The sequence below is a fragment of the Anolis sagrei genome, chromosome 3 (genome assembly GCF_037176765.1).
Source record: "Anolis sagrei isolate rAnoSag1 chromosome 3, rAnoSag1.mat, whole genome shotgun sequence".
NCBI classification, from domain to species: Eukaryota; Metazoa; Chordata; class Lepidosauria; order Squamata; family Dactyloidae; genus Anolis; species Anolis sagrei.
In genome coordinates, this window is record NC_090023.1 from 245,498,340 (window position 1) to 245,517,323 (window position 18,984).

General features: G+C 37.2%; 1 protein-coding gene across 2 annotated transcripts in view; it reads left to right on the top strand.

Moving 5' to 3' along the window:
• Positions 1-18,984, top strand: part of RSRC1 (arginine and serine rich coiled-coil 1) — a 187,533-nt gene that overhangs the window by 153,150 nt on the left and 15,399 nt on the right. For both annotated transcript variants that reach the window (XM_060767630.2, XM_060767631.2), the window contains exon 7: positions 7,102-7,170. In XM_060767630.2, the coding sequence (XP_060623613.2) occupies positions 7,102-7,170 (69 nt within the window). The remainder of the gene's footprint in view (positions 1-7,101; positions 7,171-18,984) is intronic.

The following is an 18,984-nucleotide window of genomic DNA, read 5'->3' on the forward strand; positions in this document are numbered from 1 at the left end:
GGACACCTGCATTGGGTGGGAAGAACTTCATTGACAGATTCTGATGCAGGATGATAACAGTTTTTTCCCATTTGTGCCTTAAAACTTTTGTACAAAATTTGCAAGGTTTTCTTCCTGCAGAATTACAGTTGTGTAGATAGCATCAGTGGTCTTGGAGGAAAGTGCTGAGAGTGTCTTGGACAGTGAGAAGATCCAACCAGTCCATACTTCAAGAAATAAAGCCCGACTACTCATTGGAGGGAAGAATAGTAGAGGCCAAGATGAAGTACTTTGGCCACATCATGAGAAGAAAGGAAAGCTTAGAGAAGACAATTATGCTGGGGAAAATGGAAGGAAAAAGGAAGAGGGGCCAACCAAGGGCAAGATGGATGGATGGTATTCTTGAAGTGACTGGATTGACCTTGAAGGAGCTGGGGGTGGTGATGACCAACAGGGAGCTCTGGCGTGGCCTGGTCCATGAAGTCACGAAGAGTTGGAAACGACTGAACGAATGAACAACAACAACAACAGATAGCATCAGAGACAAGACCATTATGGCATGGCATGTCATGGCATCTAGTAATGTACTGTCTATTCTTAGAAGCCTTCTGTTGCTCACATTGGATCTAAGGCAGTGGGGCCAAGTAATACATGCTTGATGCCAGCATATTTATCTGTCTCTGTGTTACGTTTTCTCTGGAGTCTTTAGACTCTAACCATACAAACACTATTCTGTGCCTCTCTATGGTACACTTCCTGATAACTAACACTTTTTGCACCACTTGCTATGGTGTTGATGGAGCACTTTCTCACTAAAGTGGCATCCTTAATTACTGTCATTAGGGACAGCACTCTTAGGATGGACTCTGCATTCTGCAGTCCAGTGTAAGCTAACATAGGCACAAAGTGGTGCTTCACCCAGGCATACCATTCCTTTGTGAAGTTTATTTCTGTGATTCCTAGTGTTAGGAAACCCCACAAGAGACAGGAGGAATTCTCATTCCCTTTCCAATTCTTCATATATTACACACAAACAAACAAACAAACAAACACTGTGTGTGTGCCTGTGTGTATGCCTACTTTCTTATTGCATACATTATTCCTTATACTTGTAGTCAGGTGTAGGAAAGATTCACCAGGCAACTGGATTGCAAAACAGCAGGACCTGTTTGTTTCCACCAATAGAAATACCAGAAATGAAGATCATTTTTATTTTTATTTTACTCGCTGTATCTCTGTCTCAAAATATTTTAAAATTCAGCAAAGCTTTTCTGGCCGTTTGTAAAGCTCCTGAAGGGAGGAAGAGTATAGGAAGCAGGAATTTAAACATGCCCTGTGTTAGCACTCTGAGGCCTGTCTTGCAGAAATTATCTTTGAAACTCAAAATCATTGTTTTAAACAAAGAAATATCTGGATTTGGATGCATAATTGTATTTAGCATTTTTCAGCATCACATCGAACAATAGATGTTTGTTCTTCTGATGTGTTAGACTTTAAAAATTCCATTTAAACCCTTAGTAAGTTTCCTTGGAAATATTTCTAAATGATGTAAGTGATATTAGCTTTCAAGAAAGTTGGTCCTGCATCAGTTTTAGAGCTGTAGGATGTAGGATGTTTGTTTCTGTTCTTTGATGTTTTTGCTTCTCTGGTCAAATTAATGAGCCAAGAACAGAAAATAAATAGTTATTTAAAATGTATGTAAAATGTATGCACATCAAAATATAGAAAATTAGTAAATATATAGGTTACCGTTAGAAAAAGTATTCTTAGTAATAATACTATTTCACTTATGATTTAGGTATTTTTTTAAAAAATCTCATAAACCATTCTTATGCAGAGAACAAATCAGTCATAAAGAACTAACAAGCATAGGAGAATAATCAGATTTAAGCCTGGTAGGTTATTGAATCTAAATTTTTTTCCTGGTTGGCCCAAGAGCCATATATAAGCCATCAATCTTGTGTTGATAATGGACAATCTTGAAACCTACCTAATGTTTGTGTTATTAAATTTCAGTCTAATGAGCTTTGCTAATACATATTGAAGATGCTTGTAAGGGTAGAATGTGAATTTGAGCAGGATAATTCCAAAGAGACACAAGTGAGGCATTTTACATGACTCAAGGGGTATCGCTACAATTACACATATAACCAAAATTGGATTTAAATGGAATTTCTATTACGGTTTCTCTGCTACTAGGGAGAATAGAGTGTAAATGAAGTAAAAGTCTTTATTGTTACCAGTGCTTTGTTTTTATTATCTAATTTAATAGATTCTTGTAAAGATATTGCTGGCAGAAAAGTTTTAATATTTCATTACTTTAAATGTAGTATGAGTGTGTCTAAAAGCTTGTAAATGGAAACAGATGTCTCTGTAATTGTTTCTTATATTTTAGAACATCAGCATTTAAGTTGTATATTTTAAGAAGGTGTAGGCGCTGACTGCAAAGAGACATTGGATTTCCAAGTTGTGGTCATGTGGCATTCACATCCTTTGTTCTTACTACACTAATTGAATATTCATATAACTAATGTATTGATGCAGAAGACTAACAGAGAAAAGAATGAACTGTTGCTCTATTAAGTGTATAATTGATTTATTGTAAAGTATGAACTGGTATAAAGTCTTAACTACCCACATTTTGGTTCTTTATCTTTTGACAAGGCAATACTTTAAAAAACTTAATATTTCATCAACTATAATGCTGTTAGAGACTTATTCTAAGTTCACTCATCAGGCAGTGAGCTGGCAATAAAAGAGAATGGCCCCTTGGAGACATTAATGCTTTGGAATAAATGATGTGCTAGAACAGAAATTTAATTAATTTACAGAGTATATTGATAGTCCCTTGTTACTGTGCTGTATATTTTTAATCTTCTTTTAACATCTGTAGTAAAGTGTTTAAAACCCCTGCAGTTGAGCAACTTGTAGATAATTAAGTAATAAGGGGAGATGTTTCTAAAAAGAAGAACATTCTTTTTAGAAGATGCTGTCGTAACATGAATTAAATGCCGCTGTTGTGATCTGCACTGAGGATTTTGTGGGGAGGATGTGGGGCAAGTCATGAAGTGATTCTGTCTCTCTGCAGGAAAAAAAAATAGAAAGTTTTTAAAAAAACAAAAAAAACAAGAATTCAAATTTCTCTGCATCCAGCCTATTGAAAACACATTATATCCTAGTCCAGGAATTGGTCACATTCTTTTAGGATTTGCACAGCACCATACTATAAACTATATTGAGCTTATGGAATTCCATCTACAGGCAGTCCCCAAGCTATGAAGAAGATAGGTTCTGTAGATTTGTTCTTAAGTTGAATTTGTAAGTCGGAACAGGTACATTTTTGAGGTGTAACTCCAGCCACACACACACACACAAACAAGCTTTTGATAGCATAGAGAAGGGTTAATATCCCTGTGGTGTTTGCTTTGCTGTCTGTGTCCCTGTTCAGAGGATTTCACCTCACTTTCCGTCCCTGTGATAATTGGATTTTGAAAAATTGGACTTGTTGTGGAAGCAAGGCTTGGTGATAAAGCTTCAGTGGGAGACATCTTTTCCCCATGATAATAACACTTTCAGGAGTTCATTTCCTTTCTGAAGGGGAGATTTCTCCCACTTCCTGTTGTCTCACCCCGTTCTTAACTATGAGTCCTTTGTAAGTCGGATGTTTGTAACTCGGGACTGCCTGTATTTAGTTCTTAGTACTCATGTTTGTCAACTGGCAAGAGAATCTGAGGAAGAGAATGTGGAGGGATAAAGGAAGGCATTGTACCTTTTCCAGATAGAAAATACCATATATACTCGAGTATAAGCTGACCTGAATATAAGCAGAGATACCTAATTTTACCACAAAAAACTGGGAAAACTTATTGACTCAAGTATAAGCCGAGGGTGGGAAATGCAGCCACTACAGGTAAATTTCAAAATAAAAATAGATACCAATAAAATTACATTAATTGAGGCATCAGGAGGTGAAATGTTTTTTTTAAAATTTACACTGGTTCCGGTCCAGTGTACTTGTCCGAACGGATCTCCCTCTACACCCCACCTCGGAGTTTAAGATCCTCTGGGGAGGCCCTGCTCTCGACCCCGCCTTTATCACAAGTGAGACTGGCGGGGACGAGGAGCAGGGCCTTCTCAGTGGTGGCCCCCCGCCTGTGGAACTCACTCCCCGGGGAGATTAGAACAGCGCCCTCCCTTCTCTCATTCAGGAAACAGCTGAAAACTTGGATGTGGGACCAGGCTTTCGGAAACTCTGGCAGCTAAAAAGAAGGACCATAATGAAGGGCAAATATTGTAGGAACCTATTTTAACCTATTGGACCTATGGAACGCGAAACACTGACCATGAGATTGCTTACTGTTGTGCTATGGTGCTATATATTGATGTTTTAATCTGTTAATTATTTAATTACTGTTTTTATAGTTGTATGTATTTGTATAAGGGCATCGAATTGTGCCTCTCTGTAAGCCGCCCTGAGTCCCCCTTCGGGGGTGAGAAGGGCGGGGTATAAGTAGCAGAAATAAATAAATAAATAAATAAATAAATCATTACATGTCTTCAATGTAAATGTACTTACGTATCCTTCCAACAATAATAGAGAGTAAAATAATAAATATAATAATAATAAAGTAAAATAATGGAAATGCAATAATAACAGTAATAATAGAGTAGAATAATAACTGTAATAATAGAGTAAAATAATAAATGCAATAATAATAAAGTAAAATAATCAATGTAATAATAATCATAAATAGTGTAAATAATAAATGTAATAATAATAGGGTAAAATACTGTAAATGTAATAATAATAAAGAGAGTAAAATAATACATGAAATAAAAATAATACTAATAACAGAGTAAAATAATAAATAACCTTGACTCTAGTATAAACCAAAGGGAGCTTTTTCAGCCTAAAAAAGGGGCTGAAAAACTAGGTTTATACTCGAGTATATACAGTAAGTACTAACATAATTCTCGTGTCATACATCTCAGGTCCTATATTTTGAATCCAGAAATTCAGAAGGTTTGTTGTTAGGTGACATTTAAAAATAAAAATGAAAAGTATTGCAAACATAAAATGTGAATACTATTTACTGTATGTTTATGCCACTGGAATTGTCATTGAAGTTTAAAAACCTTATCCAAAGCTTATTTTAAAATTTACATATAAAATGTATATCACAACCCAATCTCTAAATCTCTATACATAGAATAGATAGAGAGGGGAAAGCACCCATGCTGCCTTAGAGAGTCAGCCAGCCCTTGCTGTCACTACCATTTCTCCACTCAGGTGTTCAAAAAAGGTGGAAATGGGATCAGGACAGAGAGAATATATGGGTCAGTGCTTCTTTTAGGTTCTCCCAGGACAGGCAAAATTCTTGCCTCTCCCCACTCTACTCAGAGAAGAGGATGGCTCATTTTTTGATAAGACAGAGTAGTTACCCTGACCTGTGGATAAGTTGACCCAGGTTTTGGGAGTTATTTTTTTATTAAAATTTATAGACTTATACATTAGTATATTGGACAATACAACAGTCCAATTCCTCAATTGTAACACACTTAAAGCATGAATTAAGGCAACTTGGTTGAAGTAGATAATTGAGACAGTATTTTCATCTGTTCCAGCTTTTTCTTCAGTCATATAGTCAAATGCGTTTTCAATGTGTTCGCCACACAAATATTTGGTTTGCTGTGTATCCTCCTGTGACGTATGGGACCACAAGCTGTAATTGGTTTTATTCCATTGCTTATTGATTGTTGCTCAACTTACCTGCAGACTGCAGGAAAAGAGCCATTGTCTGCTAGCAGTTGATAACTGAAAGAGCCTGGCTCTTGCCAGCAGTGATGCCCAAATAAGATGGAGAAGTGCTCGACTGCTGCCCTTCTCCTTTTCCAGCTAAGTAGGAAGTAGCAGCTGTAGAGAGAAGTTCTTGTCGACACCTAGGCCCAGGGAAGATAGAAAGATCTCTGAATACAGCTGTTCTATTTATGCAGCCAGTACTTCCTGTTGTTTGTCCTGAACCTCCTACCATTTAGATTGGATGACCCCACATTTGTGTACAGGCAGTCCTTGAGTTACAAAAACATCTTGTATTATGTTTGTATTATGAAAGACAAAGTTCACTCTATACACTTTCACCACTCCATGCACACTTTTATGCATTTGTCCTATCATTCCTTACTAACCTTTTCCTCAAATGCTAAAAAAACCCAACCCCATATACAGAGAATTACTCCAGCTTTTTAATCACTTTGTCTGCTTTTTCTTAAGTGAAGTTTCTAAAACTTTCTGACTTTAGTGGTATTTTACTGAGGTAACACAAATTGGATTCTTAATTATTTTTCTGTAGAAGTTAATTAACTCTCCCTAAAAGTGTGTCATTTAGAGTAGCACAGGCCAGATTTATGAGATGGAACTCCCATTGTCTATTATGTAGGAAGATGTACTTGCCTGTAAATCTACACTGAAAACTTCTTTTTTCCACCATGAAGGATTTTGCATGCTAGCTAGAAACAGAGAAAATGAAGTTCCTATGAATTTATATTTTTGTGGGAATGTAAAGAACATTCTCTCTCATCATTGACTTATGTGTACCTTGCTGCTCATATAATAGAAGCAGCCAGGGATTCCTTGGATTTTCTTACAGTCTTGCATTTCTGAAGATTTCCATATTGCTCAGCCCCATATTGCTCATATTTCTCTCATTTTTATAAGTGAATGAGTGCTGCTCTTGTAGTCCATTCTGTAGTCCACCTCCTCCCCACGAAGAAGTCAGTCCAGACTTGTATCTTGTTGTTTGACAAAGGGAGGTCTTTTTCTAAAGGACTTAAAATACTGTAAAAGCCATGGAGAATAGGAATTCACATTTTTTAAAAATGTACTTACAAACTCACAGATTATCTTCAGACCAGATCATTGCTTCCAGCTTTAATAATTTAATTTGCACGTGTTTGTTTTTAAGTTCCAGCTGTCACTTGTTACATATTCTGAAATCACAGGTTTGTTTTGAAGTTGCTAAAATATTGTTGTTAAATAAATCTGACTGAATGTGCAGTTGTCTAGAAAACATTTCTTTACTAAAAATGTTGAGCATGGAACTAATCACCCCTTTTTATTTTTAGCTAAAGCTGATGAAGCATTAAAAGCTAAAGAGAGAAGTGAACAAGAAGCAAAGAAGAAAAAGGAAGAAGGTAATCCATATGTCCTTCCTGTGTTATCTAGGTGAATTTTTGAAGGTTAATTTATTTTATTCACTTAGTCCTATCAGAATTATTATAGTATTCCTGATATTTGAAAAACCCAATCATCATTAGAAAAAAAAATCTGTAAACAAAATATTTGCTTTTTGCTCAAACCAGATGTCTTGAAATCTCCCCCTCAGAAACCCCCACTTTCAGAGATTCTTGTCTTGAGATGTCTTCTGCTATGTGTATACCACATTTCAGTTTTCTGGATTGCCTGAAAACTACCCTAACCATTTCAGGCATTAAGATATGTAATTTTGGTTGTAGAAGAAATTTGTGATCATGGAACCCTTTTCTGCCTGTGGTCACCCAACAAGACTTTTTTGCTTACCTCCAAGGCTTCCTGCTCTTTAGCTTTTGGTTTGTAATTTGGATGAGGGAGGAATTTCTCTAACTGGGTGTCTAAATGCACGGACAGTTGACACATTGTATTGAACTTTATTAATGTGTATTGTGAAATTGAAAATATAAAAAATAATTAGCCATACATTTTAGAGTAATCGTTTTATTTTATTTTCACAATTTTAAACAGATGATTTTAGAAGTTCAAATTGCATCAACTTTTCAGTTTAATGATCTGTTTAAAATAGTTGAAGCTTTCCCCTCTTTAACTTCAAAGCACACTGGGCACTGATTACATCTGAAGAAAAGCTTTTCTTTTATGTTGATATTCTAATTATGCTATCCAGATACACCGCGTGCATGTGTTCTAATAGGCGTATATGCTCACATTTAGTAATGTCCAGTGAAGCAAAAGATAAAGCCACTAAAGTTAGTGCCACTTCTAGGCCTATTGCTTCTATTCTTGAAGCAGGTAATAAGTGAGAACAAGAGTGCCTCTGTTATCCTGGGCATGGTACTCTAACGTGCTTTTAAGGCATCTGGGTAGGGCTTTTTGTAGTTTTTTACTCTGACTTGAAGCTAAATTGGAAGACACTGGAAAGGGCATTATGTGAAAGCAAAAGTTGATAACTCAACTATGCTTTACCAATGTTCTGACTTCAAAGTGCAATGAATATAGGTTCATCTTGCATTGCCTGCCATCTCAACAGTACTCAGCAGGTGATTAAGTACTTTCAAGTCTGGAAGCTTTCATGTAAGTTGTATCAGGAGTGCATTAAGATCTCAGTTCAACTTGCATAAGGCAAAAATGGTCTGTTTTCCTATATGGAATCTTTATGAAGCTGGAGCCGGGTTATTGTTATACAGCCCCCAACACCTCCAATGCCATTTGATGGCATGGGAAAACTGCTTGCCACCCTGGAGATCTGTTATAAGATCGGTTGTGGGAGTAGGAATTGTCTGGAAAAGAATGTGCTAAAGTACTTTCTCCATGTATATTATTTATTTGATTTTTTTAGCCTGCCTTTTTTTCTAGTATGGGACCCAAGATGAACTTCATTCATACTCCTTCTATAAACAGACATAGATGCTCATATGCATACTCTCTCCCTCACACACACTATTGTTATTAGCCACTGAGAAAATAGTAATAGAAGTACCCTATTGTTTCTCTCTTGCCCCCATCTCCATGTCAACAGCTGTTGTAAATTTTGAAAGTGGGGAAAATGATGGTCAGAAATATAGGAATTCTTTTACTTTATGAAAGGGACTATCTTCGATCTCCCTCTACCACATGTTTTTATTTTATTTTGGGGATCATCAGTGGTGCTTTTTCATTTGGTTTTCTAAAACATCTCCAAGCATAGTATTTACTATATTCTAAGGACAAATTTCTAAAATGCCCTTTTTATTCTTATTGTTTCAAAAAGGTCTTGTGTAATATATAGTTTTAAAATTTTTCATAGAATCATAGAATAATAGAGTCTTCCTGGGGAACTCTCCAGATGTTTTGATCTGTATAGCTGCTGTACTAGCAGACACTAATTGTGTTCAAAGGAGCAATCCAGTAATCTAGTTTGTTCATAACACTGTGGGTAATGAAATTGAGATTTTTTGCTCATAGATGGGGTTGTATCTAGCACACCAGCCTAAGTTGGGAGAATCATAGAATCTTTGAATTGGAAGAGACCTTGTGGACCATCCAGTCCAACCCCCTGCCAAGAAGCAGGAAAATCGCATTGAAAGCACCCCTGGCAGATGGCCATCCTGCCATTGCTTAAAAGCCTCCAAAGAAGGAGCCTTCACCACACTACCGGGCAGAGAGTTCTACTGTTGAACAGCTCCCACAGTCAGGAAGTTCTTCCTAATGTTCAGGTGGAATCTTTTTTCCTGTAATTCGAAGCCATTGTTCCAGGTCCTAGACTCAAGGGCAGCAGAAAACAAGCTTGCTCCCTCCTCTCTATGACATATTCCCCTTACATATTTATACATGGCTATCATGTCTCCTCTCAGCCTTCTCTTCTTCAGGCTAAACATGCCCAGCTTTTTAAAACATTCCTCATAAAACTTGTTCTTCAACCCTTGATCATTTTAGCCACCCTCCTCTGGACTCATTCCAGCTTGTCAATATCTCTCTTCAATTGTGGTGCCGAGAATTGGACACGGTATTCCAGGTGTGGGCTAACCAAGGCAGAATAGAGGGGTAACTTGACTTTCCTGGCTCTAGACACTTTACTCCTATTGATGCAGGCCAAAATCCTATTTGCTTTTTTTTTTTTTTGGGCTGCTGCTGCTGCATCACATTGTTGGTTCATGTTTAACTTGTTGTCCACAAGGACTCCAAGATCTTCTTCACACGTACTGCTGTCGAGTTAGGCGTCTTGACAGCAGTACTTATTTTATGGAACAGTAGGTTACTGAAAGAGTTCTTTTCCCATTCTTCTTTAGAGTTGGGTCTGAAGACAAATCACAGTTACTTGTTGACTGACCAGTTTTGAACAATCTTTTAATAATGATTACTAAATTCTAGGGGAGGCAAAGGTGATGCACATTAGAAATCCCTAAGTGCCATCTTATGTCCTAGAAGCTTGGTAAATGTATAAGTTTTGAGGATTTTGATGTCCAGGCAAATTAGCTCTGTATCCTAAAGCATAGAACAAAAACCCTCCATCAACATAATGACCTCATTTTGGTTCCAGTTTCATCTCTTAGGAGTAATTAGAAGTTATTGTTGGAACTATACATTATGGAGAGATTCTGTCTCTGGCAATCTATAGACCATATAGTCTTCTAAGTCTACAAAGAAGGGAAAATACACATAAGCTAGTATAATGAGCATACAAAAATATGTCAGTTTTGGGATGTGGACTCTGAAAGATGTAGCAGTGGAAAGTTTACTGGTATTGTGCGCATGTCAGGACTCTGTAGGCTTTCAGGTGGGTGGGCAATGAGAGTGAAAAATGCCTGATATTTTTAGAAAAATTAGCAGCAGAAGTTTCCAACTCTCCCCACTCTTGTTGAAATCCCTGGTAACTTACCTGGATGAAAAAACCTGCATTTTGCTGGTGGAAAAACAAGTAAAAATTCACATACTTTCTAGGATAGACAACATGAAAAATAGCGATAATATAGATAATATCTTACAGAGTAGCATATTTAAAAGATACAGCCCACTGGAATATAGAAGGTTACTGTATACTAAGCCAAGCAGTTTCTCCATCTAGCCCTGTATTCCTAACAGTTACTGGCAATGATTCTGCAAGTATTTCAGATTCTTTTCAGTCTTATTTGAGATCCCATAAAGAGAGCTTGGCCCTTTGGTTATACCACTCAACTATGGTCCTTCTTCCTAAAGAGAGCCTATCCTCTTTGCCCTGAGGACCATAATAATAATAATAATCATCATCATCACCATAATCATCATCATCTTTATTTATACCCCGCCACCATCTCCCCAAAGGGGACTCGGGACAGCTTACATGAGACCAAGCCCAGAAGTGCATTACAATAGAGTAACATAAAAAGAATATAACATGTAACACACTATTAGGAAAGGTAAATAAATGTATGTTTCATGTATATTCAGAGGACAAGCTCTAACTCATATTTGTAACAAATTCAGCTAATTATATTCAATGATAAAATCAATATCAATACTTCTTTTGATATTTGTTTGAAGAATAATTTGTATTAAATTGGATTGAAAATACCTTTTTACAGTGATTCACAAGCATTTTTGAGATGTCTGATGCCACAGCTCTAATAGAAATGCATAGACAAATGGTTTTGTATTTTTCACTCTCTACATGAGTTTTTTATATTTGTAATAGGTTATTCTGTTTGATCTTTCTTTCTTTCTCTGCACATTTTACAATTATTGTGTCCAGCAAGAACTACCATTCAAGTGAAAACAATAATTTGTAATTGAATGACTAGATTGTAGGATACACAGCTTTTCTTCTTCCTCCTTTGGTCGCAGTGGGCATTTTAAACATAATGATATTCCCCCTTCCCCATATGTTGACATATGATAGGTAGCAGAGTTCTGGAAATGAATGAATCTAAAAGATTTGCCTTTGTTGCTGTACTGTAGAAAACCTGTGGTATAAATAAGCATATTGTTTTCTACCTCAAGAAGAAAGATTATTCTTTTATCTAACCCTGAACATTACTTTTATTGTAATTTTATTGCCAAATCAGGTGTGAGATTAGATGTTGGATGTTACATGTAATCTGCTCAGAAATCAAATTATTTGACCTCCAAGCCCACCACGACACCCTCCTGCTGGTTTGCTGTTACATATGCAGTATTTTCCTGTCATGAATACAAATGGAGGACAAATTAGAATCTACAGACAGCTGACCTGAGCGACAGATTAGAGACTAGGGGGCTTGTGCTACTTTAAATGTTTTAATTACCACAGTCCCTATAGCCAGTTGAAGGACTCCTTTAGAAATAATTTTTGTGGCAGAAAAAGGAAGGCATGAGAGATTCCCCCCTCCTCATTTAAATTTAACAGAGCTATTCTGGAGCTATGCTAATTTGCTGCATAAAATTAGGCCTATTAAAAAAAAAGTCCACTTTTGCAAGAATGTTTTTAGTGGCAAAGGTGTTTTAATTTGGGATTAATCCAAAATGTCATTAGAATTTGAATTTTATTTATGGTGGCATCAGGATTTATGACAGCTCTATTGGCAGACCTGTAGACAGTTCTTATATTCTAGACCTGGCTAGTCAAGTTTGATGAAATATATAGTCACAATTGCACAATGATATGGTACCAAAATATATAATTGCTGAGGAAGAACATGGCTCTGTCTGTATTATTATTTCTAAATGGTTTTAATGTGTTGTTCATAATACAGTTAAACAATGTCTTGATTTCATAAATTGATCTAAGGATGAAAACATATAGTTATGTGAAGTGGAAGATGATTAAAATATCTGACAGTGATAGCACTATTTTGGTACCTGGAATGAATTCGTGTGAAAAAGATTTAGAGGGAATTATTGGGGAAACACATTTGTAAATGTAATCCTAAATATCAAAGGAATAGTGCTAAATGAAGACTAGTTCCTTCGAATTTACAAAATAAAATTGACTAATGCTTAAAGGAATGTTATCCTGACGCCTTCGTTCCTAAATTTGCATTTCAGTTTTTCATGTGTGTTGGCCCAGCATTGAATTGATTAGTTATGCCTAGCTAGTAAGCAGTGAAACATTTTATATACATTGGGGAAATAAATTTGGCAGAAAATCAGCATGAGTAGATTTAATTATCGCTCTGAGACCTTTCCCTTTTCTAGCTTAGTGATCCTGAAACTCCACGTGTTTCACTGAAATCTGTGTGGATGCTAAGCTTCGCTTCCCAATTTGTTCCTCCACACAATGATAAGCCAAGCAATTACTGCTTTATTGATTTTTCATCATGGCAAATTTAAAGTTGGTTTTTCCCTGAAAAGGCAGAGGTGATTAAGCGTTTCCCCTCAGTTTAGTACAAGAGAGCTATGTGGCAGAATCTAATATCCTGAGGTCAGCCTCTGCAGGGAGATAATACGGTGTCTTGGCCACGTGTTAAAGAGAGAAATCAGGGCTACAAATGTGATAGGATATATGTGCAGACAGTTTAATTTGCTCCATTTATATGAACAATTCACGTGGTACATGCTTGGAAAACATTGTATTGCATAGGCTTGGAAATACAGGGCACGTGAGCAGAAAGAAAGGGTAAATACAAATGAAGAACTCTGAAAAAATGGTTCCTTAGGGGAAAATATGATATTAAAATAGGAACTAAAATAAAATAAGATTTAAGAAAGGAACTAATAAACAACAATTTAGAGTTGTATGAAAAATTTGAACATTTCCTAGCAAATTGAAAGGTAGTATAATTTGCACCCAAATAAAATCTTTAAGAAGTTTATAATATGTCTTCCTGCCTTTTGGACAGTAAATATCTGCATTTAATCTTGCTTATCACAGCTCTATGAAGTAGCATAATTTTATCCCACTTGCACTCACTGCTTACTTAAATGTTGGCATGCAGCAACTGCAGCCTCTGGTTGTTTGAATATTGTTTCTGTAGTGATGAGCCTCGGATCTGCTTGTGGCTAGCTGCGTATACCTACTCTTTTACAAGGAACACACCTTGGCTCTTTCTTCTCCTGAGTGAACTGTACATTATCAGACATTTTCCTTGTGTACATTCATTGTAGCATGGGCAGGGTGTCCATGAGCACCACTCTGTAATTTTTTTTTCCGTGTCAGGAGCAACTTGAGAAACTGCAAGTTGCTTCTGGTGTGAGAGAATTTGCCGTCTGCAAGGATGTTACCCAGGGGATGCCCAGATGTTTTGATGTTTTACCATCCTTGTTTGAAGCTTCTCTCAAGTCCCCGCATTGGGAGCTGGAGCGAACAGAGGGAGTTCATCCGCGCTCTCCCTGGATTCAAATCTCCGACCTGTCGATCTTCAGTCCTGCCAACACAAGGGTTTAACCCAGTGGTTCTCAACTTGTGGGTCCCCAAGTGTTTTGGCCTACAACTCCAAGAAATCCTAGCCAGTTTACCAGCTGTTAGTATTTCTGGGAGTTGAAGACCAAAACATCTGGGGACCCATAGATTGAGAACCACTGATTTAACCCATTGTACTACCGGGGGCTCCACCACTCTGTAATATTGATGTATTGTTCTTCTTGGATCACTTGAACCAATCAGGACACAGCAGATATTTTGAGTTAACATCATTGAGGCTCTCTGATTTTAAATGTTTTTCATGCACCTATACTATAAAAATATCATAACAGATGAGACCTTCCCCTTTTTATCTTTTTCACTCTGCCATTAACAGGGACACTTGTGTTATTAATAGTGTTGCCAGATCTTAAGGTCTGGTCCAGAGTCAACAATTTTCATAGGATGTCTCCAGGAGCTGAGGAATGACACAAAGGTGGCTCTGCCCCCCAGCAAGACGCTACAGATGCAGAAGACCCACTTCCCTCATTCATTGATCAATGAAAAAACAAAGAGGGATTGCATAGTTCCTTGAGGCTAATAAGTAGAAGACTGACTAGGCACCTGGTATCTAAGTGTGTGTTTAAGTGCTTTCAAATCACCTGCCAACATATGCTGACCCCATGGATTTCATAGGACTTTTTAAGACAAGGAATACTCAAGAGGTGATTTTGCCAGTTCCTTCCCTTGAAATATTGCCTACAGCACCTGTTATTCGTTGGTTGTCTCCCATCCAAATACTAACCAAAGCTGACTGCCTATAAATCTCCCAGTCACTTCCTGGCAGCTTTGTTGCATTTAAACCTCCTCCTAGCAGTACTTTTTGGATGTGTCTTTTTCTGACCTACTTGCTACAGTTTACAACTTTGTTTTACTTTTCTTTGGGTTTTGGGGTGTTTTTTTCTGGACTTGCTGAATAACTTCTGGACTAGCTGGCAGCCAAGTTTTTCCTTCACCCTTCCTCCTGTTGGATACCCTGCAACTGAAATACATGGAATTAACGCCGTATCAACTCTCATCCTCCCAACACTTGATTCCTGAATCACTTGCTGACTAGAACATTGGATAACATGGTTTCCCCTGATTTCTACAGAATTGACCACTGATTTGAAATATTCTCTATACTCACGAGATGTGTGTCAGGTTTTGGCATTTTATGTGGATTGTTCATTTTCCTAGGAATTCACAGACACATTTTGTCCGCTATTCATATGACAAAAAAGACCACAATGTCTTTCCAAATGGGTTATAGCAATTCTTTATCTAGTCTATGAACATCTGGGGATGCACAAGTTGAGAACCACTGGACTAGAGTTTGGGAAGTATTGATGAGTGAGTTCCAAGTTTGGTGCTCCACTTTTTGAGCTCCCAAAATCTTTATCCTTTGGCCAGGCTTGTTGGGGTTTCTGGGAGCTGAAGTCCAAAGCATTTTGAGAACCACAGTTTGGGAAGCACTGCCTTGGATCCTTGGCTGCTGTTTCAATGTCAGTGGAACTGAGGGTTTATAGGGAGGAAGCACACTTGTGTGGATGGGGTTTCTGCAAAAAAAAAAAAAAAAAATCTTACGTAAGGGTTCTAGAAGGTTCCAAAAGATTCACTGCACAGACACAGGTACCCCTATTTGTGTGAATTCACAGATGGCCACTCAAATAACTAGAGTTATATGTAAACAGCCTGCCCACTTTCTCCCTCAAGGAAAACATTTTGAATTATAGCCAGCAATTCTTGCTTCTCAATCTTTGCTTTATTTTTATGATGCTTATATTAATAGATGCATGTTTCAGAATGCATTCTCTGTTGAATGAGTGGCATGCAGAGCCAAGAAATCTGACTTCAGATGGTTTTTGTGGGTCTTTATGGGTCAGTGCTTTACGCTAGCCCTTTGCTGTGCATTCATGATTTTGAGGTAAAGTTTTACCATTTTGTGAAGTAGCTTGCTACCTTATATATATAGCTCGGATTCAAAGAAAGAGTGCATAGGATATGTTAGATAGAAAGACTGCATTAATTTAATTTGTGTTACATTCAAATATCTGTCAGATTGTGTGTGTGCATGTGTGTGCGTGTGAAGAAGAGCAGGATTTGGGTTCTAGGCATTTTCTTTTAAAATTTATCCATAAACATAGCTCAGGGTTTTTTCCCCCCAGTAATAACCACCGACTTCTGTATTTATTTATTTATTTTTCTTGTGGTTCATGAAGGGTCATAGCTGGGCTTCACTTACTATTTGAAATCATTATATAATCCTTCATTTGAATAAAATCTCTTTTCTATTGCTTAGAAAAGAGATTTAGGAAAGAAATATTGTTTTGTTCTGATAATATTTGCAAGTTCCCTGGGAAAATGTGGATGAAGGTATGAAGAGTTTCTCTCTGATAAATAGATAATTCCTTTGTATTGAACAACATTCTTATCATATCCAGAAAATCAGGGCAGAACAAGTTTTTTGCATTATGGGCAACAAAAATATCCTTTGAATTCACACCTGAAACTCCAGTTCCTGCAACGTTTGGAACTGGGGTGTCACAATATACTCTGAGACATGTATATCAACCAAATACAATTTGTCTCATTTGTAGGACTGCCATGAGTTTTATTTAACTGTGTCTTATGAGGCAAGAAAAAGCACCTAGACAGCTCACTATGTTTGTGTACAAGCTGATTAACAACTGGTCACAATGATTCTGCGTTATCATTGGGTCTCTGCAGTATAAATTCCTCTATAAAGGTAGAAAGACCTGAAGAGAACCATTTGCACTTTGTCTTCTGTAGGCAGAGTTAAAAGGTTCACTGACAACAGCCATATGGCAGACATCTCATGGACAGCTATCCCATGAGATTTGTCACAACAACATCTGTTATAGAACTCCAGTATGCTGAAGACAATGTGGTCTGTGCGCATTCAGAAGGAGACCTACAAGCCACTCTAAACAGAAGCGTATGAAATGCTTGGCCTCCCACTGAACATCGAGAAAACCAAAGTGCTCTTTCAACAGGCACCAGCCAATCCCCCTGTAATGCCAGAAATATAGCTTAATTGTGTAACATTAGAAATTGTTGATTATTTCTGCTACCTTGGCAGCCATCTCTCCACAAAAGTTGACTTCGACACTGAAATACAACACTGCCTGAGCTCTGTGAATGCAGCATTTTTCTGAATGAAGCAGATAATGTTTGAGGATTGGGACATTCAGAGTGAGACCAAGATACTTGTTTATATAGCCATTGTCCTCCCAACCCTGTTATATGCCTGTGAAACATGGACCATCTACAAACTCCTGGAACAATTCCATCATTGTGGCCTCTGAAAAATCCTGCAAATCTCTTGGGAAGACAGGCAGACAAATCTCAGCATGCTGGAAGAAGCAAAGACTACCAGCACTGAAGCGATGATTCTCTGTCATCAACTCCACTGGACTGGCCACCTTGTCCGAACGCCCGATCACCGTCTTCCAAAGAACTACTCCCAACTTAAGAATGCAAAATCGATAGGAAAAGAGATTTAAAGATGAGCTTAAAGCCAATCTTTAAAAAAGTGGCATAGACACTGAGAACTGGAAAGCCCTGGACCTTGAGCGCTCTAACTGGAGGTCAGCTGTGACTAACAATGCTATGGAATTGGAAAAGGCATGAATGAAGTGCGAAAGGGAGAAACGCATCAAGAGGAAGGCATGTCAGCTTAACCAGACCAGGACCGCCTTCCAGTTAGAAACCGATGTCCTCACTGTGGAAGAATATACGGGTCAAGAATAGGTCACCTATGGACCCATCACCAAGACCCTATCCTTAGAAGGCCATCCTACTCAGATGCGAGTGATTGCCAATGATGATTATTTATCTTATAAGTACTACATTTTCCCTATGCCTATGTATCTACTTTTCTGTTCTGACGTTCACTATTAACAGGATTTTAAATTCCATCAAAGTTTAGCAAATTTAGACATAATTTTAGTTTATACAACGGATAATTAAAGTTTACATTGTTTTCTAATTTAATTGATATTGGAAACAAGACAGAACTTAGTACAGCAGGTTTTAGTTGCATCTGGCTCATGTAGTTGTAATAACTTAGAGTGCTGTACTCAATGATAAGAAAATATATCTCGGTGCCCTTAAGTTCATTAGGGTTTGTCAAAGGTCACAGTTTATGTTCAGTTAGTTTTATTGAGGTCTATTCTTATGGCAATGACCTGAACTCGGGCTGTGTATCCTTTAGCACATAAGAGTATATATTCTGAAAGAAACTCAATTTTAAATTTAGATAACGTCTGGCTTAGTTATTGCATTATTAATCAAAATCAGTCTGATCCACTATAGTAACTGAAGTATCTAACTTTGAATGAAAGGAACATTCAGCACTAATTCTCTTATGAGACTGTGTAAATTAAATGTCTGTATGGCTCTACTATACAAACAGAAAGATTTTATACTCTTCAATTAATGCCTAACAAATGGCATATTTTAATTTTTAAGCAATATCTGAGAGCCTCCAACTACACCCTTTTTGTCCCTGAAGAGTATAGATGTTGCTTCATTAGGCTGACATAACCACCTGGTGTTGAATTTCCAGCCTCTAGAGAATATGTAACATCTGGTACATACCATGTGATATCCCTTTTTTGTGTATATCTGATTCATCTTTTATTGTGACTTTATGGCAGAAATTAATTAATTAATATGGCATCATTACCACAAATATTCAGATGAATAGAAGTGTAGCATATTATAGAAATAATACAAACACACAATAGTGAAATGGCTTTTTAAAACCCGCATTTTGATTTATACAGAATCTTGCTGGTATTTTGCCATAGGGCTGTTGATACTTAATTATTAGATCGTGGCCATCGAATGTAGTAAATGCAGTGTGTAAAATTGCCTGTTTTCATTTTTTAAAATGTATATT